This window comes from Mastacembelus armatus, chromosome 8 (genome assembly GCF_900324485.2).
Source record: "Mastacembelus armatus chromosome 8, fMasArm1.2, whole genome shotgun sequence".
Lineage (NCBI taxonomy): Eukaryota > Metazoa > Chordata > Actinopteri > Synbranchiformes > Mastacembelidae > Mastacembelus > Mastacembelus armatus.
Genome location: NC_046640.1, coordinates 929,587 through 941,879, shown reverse-complemented (window position 1 = coordinate 941,879; position 12,293 = coordinate 929,587). Strand labels below are relative to the sequence as shown.

Sequence of the window (12,293 nt, the reverse complement as noted above, 5' to 3'; positions counted from 1 at the left end):
GAAAGCAGCAAGAATACAAACAATTGGAGGCAGCCGAGGGAGAAAACTGAGTTAGTGATAGGAGGATATACATATGAGGAAAATAAGATTCTTGGCAGTTCCCAGCATGTGTTGGAAGTATTTCCTGAGCAACTGAGATGGACACTTTAAATTTACGTTTCAATTTAAATGGTGTTCAATCAAAAGATTTGATTCTGAAGAACTGATTTGTGCTTCCTTTTCAATACCTAATATACCATATTTGGGGTGGGCTGTAACATCTTTTAATAGCAAGTAGTAACAACCATCCTCTTGGTATTGTATTGTGGAGTATTACTGCTGCTTCAGAAGCAACAATAGACCAGATTTTCAACTAAACAGATGAGAAAGTGACTTGATAATAAATTAGTTGGATTGGAGCTATATCGCTTGTAGTAGAATCAAATTAAGGCGTTTGTATTCAATAACTGATTTTTCTGTACCCGATCTCAATTAGCCGCTCTACATCAACATTCATTGGGAGCTCCTGAGACGGCCAGCTCTGCATTCCTGAGCCAGTGATGGAGGTGGTGTTTATTGGAAGGGTTGTGGGTGGAGCTATGAAAGTATTTATTTGATGGAAGGGCAGGTAAATAGGAATGGCTGGTAGCTCTGTTAGTGAGTCCTGGATGATGATATTCGGTTGTTGCTCATATACTAGTTGCCAAAGTCAGGTGATGATAATTTATAAATATTTTAAATTGTTTTTTTTTGTGATATTTGATTAAATTGTGATGATTACATAAACAGATTGTAATGATTTGTCTGAAAATCTGAAATCATGATTAATAACATTTTTATTTGAAATGCTTTCATGTATATGGTTGATCCTAAAATGTTATGATCAGGATCCAGCTAACTTTCAAAAAGCTGCAATTTTTCAAGATTTGACTCGATTACAGTGGTGTGAAAAAGTGTTGGCCCCCTTCCTGATTTCTTATTTTTTTGCATGTTTGTCACACTTTGTTTCAGATCTAAAACAAATTTAAATATTAGTCAAAGATAACACAAGTAAACACATCATGCAGTTTTTAAATGAAGGTATTTATTATTAAGGGAATGGAATGGAAGGGAAGTGTGAAAAAGTGTTTGCCCCCTAAACCTAATAACTGGTTGGGCCAGCCTTAGCAGCAACAACTGCAATCAAGTGTTTGCGATAACTTGCAATGAGTCTGTTACAGCGCTGTGGAGGAATTTTGGCCCACTCATCTTTGCAGAATTGTTGTAATTCAGCCACATTGGAGGGTTTTTGAGTATGAACCGCAATTTTAAGGACATGCCACAGCATCTCAATGGGATTCAAGTCAGGACTTTGACTAGGCCACTCCAAAGTCTTCATTTTGTTTTTCTTCAGCCATTCAGAGGTGGACTTGCTGGTGTGTTTTGGATCATTGTCCTGTTGCAGAACCCAAGTTTGCTTCAGCTTGAGGTCAGGAACAGATGGCCAGACATTCTCCTTCAGGATTTTTTGGTAGACAGCAGAATTCATGGTTCCATTTATCACAGCAGGTCTTCCAGGTCCTGAAGTAGCAAAACAGCCCCAGACCATCACACTACCACCACCATATTTTACTGTTGGTATGATGTTCTTTCTCTGAAATGCTGTGTTACTTTTACGCCAGACGTAATGGGACACACACCTTCCAAAAAGTTCAACTTTTGTCTCGTCAGTCCACAGAGTATTTTGCCAAAAGTCTTGGGGATCATCAAGATGTTTTCTGGCAAAACTGAGACGAGCCCTTAAGTTCTTTTTGCTCAGCAGTGGTTTTCGTCTTGGAACTCTGCCATGCAGACCATTTTTGCCCAGTCTCTTTCTTATGGTGGAGTCATGAACAGTGACCTTAACTGACGCAAGTGAGGCCTGCAGTTCTTTGGATGTTGTTGTGGGGTCTTTTGTGACCTCTTGGATAACTGCGCTCTTGGGGTAATTTTGGTTGGCCGGCCCCTCCTGGGAAGGTTCTCCACTGTTCCATGTTTTTCGCCATTTGTAGATAATGGCTCTCACTGTGGTTCGCTGCAGTCCCAAATCTTTAGAAATGGCTTTATAACCTTTTCCAGACTGATAGATCTCAATTACTTTCTTTCTCATTTGTTTTTGTCAGGCAGGTCCTATTTAAGTGATTTCTTGTTTATGAACAGGTGTGGCAGTAATCAGGCCTGGGTGTGGCTAGAGGAATTGAACTCAGGTGTGATAAACCACCAAAGTTATGTTTTAACAGGGAGGTGGCAAACACTTTTTCACACCACTGTACTTGTTGTACTGACAGCTTTAGAGGAATTTTAGAACTTCCTCATGTCAAATCACCAGTTTCATATGGATACCTCAGTTATTCACATACCAACAGCACTGGCCTTCAGTGCAGACTTTTAATTGAAGCCAGTATTGCTTTGTATAGCCACATGAACAGTAGCAAACCAGGTAGTTTCTTGTGGTACACACATGGATGCCTCACATAACTCCAATGATCATTTGCATCAGTTTTGTTGATATAAACATTTTCCTTTTGATTGATTCTCACTGATTATGTCACAGCTGGACAATAATCATGCTTTAACTTTAAACGTGGACTGATAGGAAAGGTTGGCTTGAAATTACTAGACTAGAGATGCTTTAAACCATTCGGCCTTCTTTCACTCAGGTTATTGAATCTGTTATGCTGATTTGTACAGTCTAGTCCAGAGGCACTATGGTTTATCACATTGTTTGTCAATGTAGCCACTTGAGACCCGTGCAGACGGCCACTAATGCGGTGAAACTGTGGATAAAAGGCTTTGTGGTATATTGATGCATACTTGTGTAGGTGGAACCATGTGCACGCATTTTGTTTTACTCTTATTAGGAGTGTTTGTCCAGGTGTCCGAGAGCCAGGCCGGTCCAGCTGCATCACCTTGACCTCTGTTTGACTGAAGATGGGGACTGGACATGAACTCAGTACGGGTTCCTGTTGCTCCCCTTTGATGTGATACAGCAACCTTATGGAGCCTTATTCATCAGTTATGGATGAATAAAGTGTCTCTGAAAGGGAAAATTATGTACAAAGGGCAGCACACATACGTTGCTGCCAACACACATATATCAACACACATCATACCTTGATTACAGAGCTTTATTTGATCTGAGACTGTGAATATGCTACAGTAATGTGATGATGTGTTTTCAGTAATGAGTAGTCTATTGTAATTTAATACAATGACATTTAATGTCACAATTACTAATCCTAGTAATGCTGTTACTTTGATACTTGTCTACAGTTGTGTTTAAAGTTAAAGAGAGGTGTCAAACCATGCAGCTGAGGGTGAGACGTCTGAAGTGCTGTGTGCAGTCACTAAAGATAGGCAGGCAGGTGGATGGTCAGCAAATCCCTTCAGATTATGGGTGTGCCTGCGTGTTAAACTAAAATGTCTGCTTTTCTGTTTCTACATGTTTTGTATGAGAAGAGAGGGTGTGGATGATTTGGAGTAGTGGTCGACCGATGTGGGTTTTGTCTAACCGATACCGATGCCGATATTTAGAAATCGGGGCAGCCGATAGCCGACATATGATGCCGTTTTTTTTTTTTTGGCCGATTTGTTTGGCGAATTTAATTTTACCCCTTCATCTCACAAGGTATAAAAGTGCCCAGGAATAAAAAGTGTATTATTGTTATGTTTGTAGTATTTTTTTGGCCTTGCTTTTTCTGCTCCTATGCTCAGCAACTTCTGACAGATATTGCACTTGGCCTTCCCTGATGTTGGTTGAGTGAAATACTGCCATACTGGGTTAAATTTCCTTTCAGCCATCAGACTATAATTTAAAAAAAAAAACAAAACAAAAACAAGATTTGTCATTTTAAACTCACTTTTTCTATAATTACATTATTTCATGCACATCACAATCCTAATATGTTTTGGAAAAAAACAGGATTGATTTATTGCAGGGTACCTGTCATGATCCTTATGTTTGTTGACAAACACTGCCATAATTCAAAGGGCCATAGTCTAAGAATATGCGTAAACAAATATGTGCAACAAGTCATTTGCATGTGAAAGTAGAAACGCGCAGTTCAGACCAAACTTCAGTCTAAAACGTGCACATTAACTTTCCTCATTAAAAGTGTTTTGGTGGGAGCATCGTGCCCGTGTTGCGCACAGACACATTTATTGAGGAACGTTATCCTGCGAGTTTTAGCGAGAATATTCGTCTGAATTTCACACGTTTCTACTTTCACATTTGTTGCACACATGACGGTCAGCATCAATTCTAATACGCTATAATGTAATTACGCCTTGGAAACGAAAGGTTTTCCCCTGCCATCATTAGCTGAAGCCGTGTGTGTATGCGACTATTATAATTTAGCCGCTGGGCTTGTTAGCATGTTTTGGTACCTGTGCCTACAGCCTAAACTACAGCTCGATAACGATACATGAAATGTATAAGATAAGAAGATAAGTACTTTCTTACCGTTATTGAACGCTTTTCAGCTCAATAAACACTGGTGGTGACAACCTGTTTGTAGCAACACGTCTTCACCTGTTCCACAACAACGCTTAACTGGACGCAGATGTGCCTGCCTATAAATCGGCCAAATTTGCAGAGAAATCGGCCCATGCCGATTAATTAAAATGTGCAAAAAATCGGCCGATTAATCGGCTCTGCCGAGAGTAATGAAGGCAAAGTAACAAGTAATATAACACATTACATTCATCTATCCATCATCTATACCCACTTATTCCTAACCAGGGTCACAGGGGATCTGCTGGAGCCTATCCCAGCTCTCTTTGGGTGAAAGGCAGGGGTCCACCCTGGACAGGTCACCAGTCCATCACAGTATAACACATTACATTTACTGATAATTGTTGTAGTTACATTTTACTTTTGCCATTTGCTGTGTAAAGCTGTTTTGGGTGGAGTAATTTTTGAATTGTCTTTTTTGGAAAGTTACAAAAGTTGTTATCAAAGGCAATCGGGGGTCCAGATTTTTGACCACAAGGACTCCAGTGAATTATGACACTTTCTGAGGTCACCAAGACAGCCTGATTTAGAAAGCACATCAGCAACATCACCTGCAGCACTACAAATGGGGCCATTAGGTCAGTATTTTGAAGGTGAAGGGTTTTAGTCGAGTGAGTATCATTGCACCCAAATCTGTCTCTTGTGTCAGTTGGTCTTGCAGTTAATTAACTATTAAGGTATAGGTATAGGTCTGCAACAACTAATCTATAAAACTGATAAAAATCAATTATTGAAATAGTTGGCAACGAACGGTCTACTGACGTAGCTGTTTGCAATGTGGCACAGTGAGTTCTATTTTCCATAATCAAACAGTTTTTACACTGTTATGTGGACAGTGGTGGAGCCTTCTTGTTCTAGTTTTTCTGTTTGTGGTCAGATAATCAGTCGTACAGTAAAAGGTTTATGGTTTTGCCAATTGATACAGTAACTTGTATCTCCCTGAGCAGACAAACTCTGTTTTATCTGACATGAGATCCCTGTCAACCATAAGCTTCATGTTTTTTAAGCCTCATGTCTGTATTTCCTGTGGTGCATTTAGTGATGTTTTTTTGTGTTTTTAGCTACTGAGTCTGTCAATCTAACAGTTAAAACACACACACGCACCGCTGTTGATGACTGAATGCAGGTTGGAGTCGGTGTGAATTAAATGTTTCTGGACAATGTCATGAAAAACAATCCCAGAGATCGGCCAATAGTTGCTATGCACTATGGTTGCTAGGTGCATCACAGAGAGATGCTATGACTTTTTTGGCAACGTGGCAAGAGTGAAAGTTGAGGGTGATGCAAGGATTCTGAGAATCTGCCAATTTATCCTGCTGCTAGATCTGATTATCTCTAGATTATCTCTGGTCAAGTCGACTGTCCACGACCAGCCCAACGACCCACAGGCCACTGGGAATAGTCCCGGTGCTCCTGATGGTCTGTTCCCCACTGGGTCACATCACAACACTACTCAGACTTTTTACAGAGGAGCTCTTAGGAAAAAGTCTGGGTAATGTCTGATCTGTGTTCCTCGGACAGTTGCATTCTCACTGGGATAATGTCTGGCAATGTTCAAGTGCATGTCTGAAAGCATGTATCTTCATTAGGGGTAATGTTCCACAAACTATTACCTTTGCTTTGAAATTCTAGTAAATAAGAGCCTTTTTTATTGTGATAAAATTTAAGATTTTAAGATTAAGATTTTTTTCAAATGTTATTGCAGAAAACAGACTTCTCTTTTGATTTGTAAAAATCAGATTATTCAATAAATCAAAAATAGAATCAGCCGATGAATCGATTATTAAAACAGTCGTTTGTTGCAGCCCTAGTAATAAGCATGTCTAATCCTGCAGATCATTAGCTAGAAAGCTGGAAAATGTTAATATGGCTGCCCTGACAGGGCAGGATTGGAGGAGGAGAGACGTGAATAAAATGTAGTAAGAGCTTAAGGGAAGGCTTAAATTCAATTCAGTTTGATTTATTTGTATTGTGTCAAAATCACAATACAACCATTTCCAGGCACTTTACAAAAGACCAAAACAAAACCCAACAAACATCATGCCATCTCTTCCTTAGTCATTTATGTTTATGTTGCATTTTGTTTTACTATTATAAAGGCAGGATACCGTCCTTACATCCACAGACACGCCTCGCTGCGGTCTTAGGGCCTCCTGTGTCGGGTCTGAAGAGCTCTGCCCCTTAGCCTTTGACCCCCCCTGGAAGCAAAGCCATTCTCTGCTCCTGCTCCTTCAGGACCACAGTCTTTCCATTGTCTTCTTTCTCTTCCTCTTTCTCTCTGGTCCTTTGTTATGCTATAGGCTGGAGCTGAGCAAGGGTTTAATGCCTTTACAGCTGAGGGAACCTCAACAGTTTTTACGTTCAGACATTCTCAAGCTTCACTGACAAAGTGTTTTTGCATTTCAACAGTGAGTCATGGATCAGGTTCTCAGCAGATTTTGTTTGTGTTTCAGCTGTGCAAATTCATTTTCATTCAAGTTTTATTGTAATGTTTTGACAATTATGTTGTTACTGTTATTGGTATAGGTCCAATTAATGAAAGAAGGAGGCATTATATGCTACCAATAGACTGGATACTAACAATATTGTGCTATGTGCTGAATGAGAATACAGTGTCTCAGTATTTTAGGTAACAAATAATGCAGAATTGCAGAATTTTCAAGGGTTTCTTTAGCATTTAACTCAGGCTGACAGAAAGTAGCAGACCTGACAAGGAAGACCTCCCCTCTGCAGGGAAAAGGCAAAGATATTTCAAATGAAACAAGAAAACGTATGAGTGAATGAGCATGTAAGCAAATTTAAAATATGATGTTATGTTGTCCATCTGCCCGCCCATCCATCTTGTTTGCCCACCCATTCCCAACCTGTTGCCATGGTTTCAACCAATGGGGTAGGTTGTGGGTTGTCACTCTGTGATGGTTGGGGTCAAGCAAGTTCACCGATGGTGGCTTGATGGGGGATGTGTGTGTGGGTTGATAGTTTGAAATGGCTTTGGCAAGGATAGAAGATGATCTGTGTGTTGATAAGACAGAAACTTTGTGTGTGTGTGGTGGGGTTAGGGAGGTTTTGGTGCGTAGGGTGGGAATTATGCGTGTGGAGGTGTGAAAAAGGGCTCTGTTTTTGCATGTGCTGGCACAGGTTGGGGTGATGTAGGATTAGTGATGTAGCTGTGTATTGATCAGGGATCAACGAACTTTTCCATTTTTTGGATGAGGGATGTCAGATATTCTCGATGCACAAAAGACTGTTCATCTGTGCAGGAGCCTCCTAGTGGTGTCTGTGGAGTTTAGTTGTGAAGGTGGAGATGGGGGTTGTTTTTTTGTGGGGATTAGAGCAATTGATGTAAACAGCTACGTGTGGAGAGGTGTGGAGTTGTAAACATGGCAATGTGTGGTAAAGTTGGGGTACTGCAATTCTCAAGAGTGATTTACAACGATGTACACACAAGAATATGTACCAGCTCTACAAGACATGCAGCTTCAATAAGAAGACCAAGAGTCAAGGTTCAGCAATAATACAGCTTATGTAAAATGGTCCTGTATATGGATGGTTTTCAACAAACATTTCACATTTACTGGTTCTTGTGAATCACTGAGCTTCAACTCTGTGCTCAGCACTAAAATGCACACTCCTGAAGTTTTTGCTTTGTAGGGAGCTTGAGTCATAACAGATCAAGAAAATAGTTTTGATTTCTTATAAGTACACCCTTTTCAGTGTGCTACAGAAAATAAACAATAGAAAAACATACTACAAAATCTGTATGTATGTTTTTTCTCCTTGCAAAGATTTATCAAAGACTGGTTTACACTGTGGTTGAAAAGATCCTGCCCATCCATCCTCTTGTTACTGAACAATGCTAAAGAGTCTTCAAGAGATCATAAGAGTGTGCCACAAAAAAGTGAGAGGGCTCAATTCCTGATATATTGGAGGTCAAAGGGGGAAGGAGAGTCATTGCTGAAGATGATCATATGCAACAGTGGAGCAGCATGAGGCACAGATGAGGAATACAGAGTTACTGTAATATTAACAAGAATGCATTATCCAACCTGCCCACACACAGACTCAGATATATTTACTGCAATAAAAACTACAGGACTGAAGATGCACACACCCTCCTTTTATTCAGTAACCTGCCCTTCCCCCACTGTGTGGGTGTGCAGGATGCTGTCCCACTCCTTGCTGCTTAGTCTGTGTTTTTTCTCCAACAAAAGAATTTCTAACCCCATAACGGTGGGCTAGAACAGGTGGACATGAATATAAGATGAGGGAAATGTAGACATCCTGCTGAAAATTATGTGGCCGTCCTATTCCCCACCAACCTGGAGAGATGTTTCAGCGGTCATGTCAGAATAACAATCCTTACAGCAGCCAAGAACAGGACGTTTCTTGCAGTTTATCTGGGTTCAAATATATAGTGGTACAGATGGTAGAGGGATATTCAGATCTCATGGCTGACATTGAAATGATACAAGACATATCTTCCTAAGAGAGGACTGCAGATTCCCCAGCTGGTTTGCTGATGCTCAGCTACTCCACCTGTGAACAGTTAAAATTTCAAAAAAGTTTGTTTCCAAACTGGTATTTGAGTTATAAATCCCAGCAGCCAAGCAAAAATTGATGAATTAATGATGGGGTACTTTGTTTATGTCATATATGCTAAAACAAAGTATCTAATTTCAGTTCAAATGTAGAGACTTAAGTGTAACTCATACCATCTGCATTATATCATTTGATCTGACTTGGAAATTGATGTCCAGTGATGTGCTGAACTGGGGAACCAATGTGATTAAAGCACTGTCAGTGCGTAAAGATGCAAGACAAATGTGAGTTGAAACAAAAACATTTCATACATTTCTATTGGGGAAATCACTGATGAGAATAATCTTTTGGTATATTCTAACAGGACTAGAATCTCGGAACTAGGTCAAATGTAGCTGGACCCATATTATTTGTCCTGAGTCAGAGCTGATGTTTGAAGGGGTAGCACACACTGTTTTCATTTAGCATCTCTTAAACTGGAAGTTACTTGACTCAGATAGCTCAGGTACTAGAGGGATCCTGATTGGTGCCTTTCTTAAGTCTTTTCCATCAAAACCAAATGTGGAGATGTTTTCAAACTTGCTAATAGTTTCTCCTTCTCTCCTCAGGACCAGGAAACTGCAGATCAGAAACATTCCACCTCACCTGCAGTGGGAGGTCAGTTCCTATTTTCTACATTATTTTCTTTGTTGGGATCATTTACATAGACAGTGACTTCAAACTACTCACACCTACATCACACATCAACTACCTCCCAAAGCATCTTTTTTTGGTGACAGTTGTATTTGTAGTGTCTCAGTGGCTTATTGGTTTCTGCATAGACAAAGCCTTATAACAATAGAATTTGTTCTTCAGGCTATGTGCATCAGCAAATTCCATTTGAAATAACATACCTGATACTATATTGTACATTAAAGTGCCAAGACTCCGCTTTAATTCACTCAGGTTTGACTGAAATGATGCACAAGAAACCTGTGCATCATTTCAGTGTTAGTTCAATGACAAAAGGGCTGACATGTGGCTCAGAGTTGAGAGTTTAGGATTCGACAGATATATCTGTCACTATGAGGAGTAAAAAGGTGACTTTTCAAATGAAGACAATGATGAAACCAAAAGCAAGAGTCTCTGCAAGAGAGATAAAATCAACAGATTGGCACCATAAAAACAAACAAGCAAAAAAACAAAAAACAAAAAAAACAAAAACAGATATGCCCAGGAAAAGCATGCCCTATGGATGAGTGGATTTCATGCTGTTATGACTGAATAAATACAACAATGCACTCCAGGATGCAGATGTGCATATTTCCTTGTCAATGAGAAGATGCCAATCTTTGGAATGCCTCAAAGACCGAAAGGGCAAAAAGTTGCAGCTAACAAAAACCAAAAAAAAAAAAAAAAAACCTGGTACACTTCTGGAACAAAATTCAACCTCTGTCAAAATGATGGAAAAGGAAAGTGTGGTTTTCTTATGGGCTTCTATGTATGACTGCCAAATGAATATCATTCAGCAGGACAAAATTAAACATATGGTGCAAGAAACCAAAGAGCGTTTCCCTGTGAAGACGTAGAATATCTTCAGCTAGATGAGCCAGACACCTGGTTTCAGTCTGACTGAGGTGCACGCAGACAGACCCCACAACAAGCAGCACAGTTGAAAGATGATGGGAGTTCACTGATCAGACTCGAAAATTAACTGGTGTATTGATCAATTGATCAGCATGTGGGCTAACAGTCTGCAGGTTAGTTGGGTGTCTAATACCAACTATGGTAACATTTAATAACAAGAGCAGACTGACTGGGTTTCTAATGAAACAAACCCAAATGAATATGAAGAACAGGAATATTTTACACACTCTGTACTGTCGATCAGCCATAACATTCAATATCAATTCAATTCAATTCAGTTGTATTTATATAGCGCCAAATCACAATACAAATAATCTCAAGGCACTTTACAAAAACAAAAAAGCACTTGGTGACAGTGGAGAGGAAAAACTCCCTTTAACGGAAGAAAAAAACCTCCAGCAGAACCGGGCTCAGTTTGGGCGGCCATCTGCCTCGACCGGTTGGGGTGAGTGGATAGAGCAGAGAGAAAAGAACAGCAACAATAAACAACAAATAGGCACTGCAGGTTGGTGGGGCCAGTAACTGCATCTGTCTCTCCACTGCACCCGGCCTGCCAACTGTGCCCACACGAGGGCGACATCTCTCCACAGAACTGATTGAAACCTGTTTCTGAACCTTTATGAACGTGAGGAGCTGACAGTCACACCCTCCCCTATAATAATCAGTAATTATATCATACAGAATGGAGAGAGAAAAGCCATTCTTCAAAATAAAAGTGTTTCAGTTTATTTAGAAGAAGTAACAGGGCAAAAATGAAATAAAATAAAAATGTGTTGCTGTAGATGAAATGTAGATGTTAAATTAGGGATAGGCTAAAGTATCACAACACAGCCCTGTGCTTTGTCTGCAGTATTTATACATTAGACACACATTTTAGAGGCACAAACCAAAAAATACAAAAACTGTTCTTTAGCTTTGCTCTAAAAATGTTTTTATTTTTCATCTGTGTTTGATGCCTTGACATTTGGCACCAGTAGGTATCCTTCATTCTTTGTTCTCAAGTGTCATTCTTAGACATCTGAAAAATACAAACCCTGGAGACTGGAATCTGAATTCAGGTCTATTTTGGATCTCATGGGCTTAGACTGAAAATCTGTCTCCTGTGCATATGCAGTCTCAGTGGGCCTTCTCTTCACTTTAATAAATCTCAGAGTTCTCTTATAGTCCATAGCATCCATTTGCATATTTACTGCATTTGGATGGAAACTATTTTTATCCAGCTTTAGTGAACTAAATCATGTGAACCTTATGGAGTGGGACGGACCCGAGACACAAAAAATACTCTTTGAATCGATTCATCCAATAAACAATACCTAACTTTAAATTAAAACACTTAGTACTTATGAAACTTTAGTTTAGCACCACTAAAGCTCTAGGTTCTCTTTTGCTTCTGCATCCAGCCCCTATTGTTTGAAATGCAGTGCCAACACTAAAAAGCAGCAAAATTTAAATGCATGGACTTCTTTAATTGTCATCACCACTGTGTTCTTTCTCTCCTTGTCTTTTCATTTGTCAAATGAATTACCAACCACTGCATCAATGACATGTATCTTCAATATTTTTTAATATGGATATACAGTTTTATGTCCTCTGTTTGATCTTTATATGCATACAACCA

General features: G+C 39.7%; 1 protein-coding gene across 1 annotated transcript in view; it reads left to right on the top strand.

Moving 5' to 3' along the window:
- The window catches only part of igf2bp1 (insulin-like growth factor 2 mRNA binding protein 1), a 50,435-nt gene that overhangs the window by 25,380 nt on the left and 12,762 nt on the right, over positions 1 to 12,293 (top strand). The window contains exon 3 of the mRNA XM_026325992.1: positions 9,658 to 9,706. Coding sequence (XP_026181777.1) covers positions 9,658 to 9,706 — 49 coding nt within the window. The remainder of the gene's footprint in view (positions 1 to 9,657; positions 9,707 to 12,293) is intronic.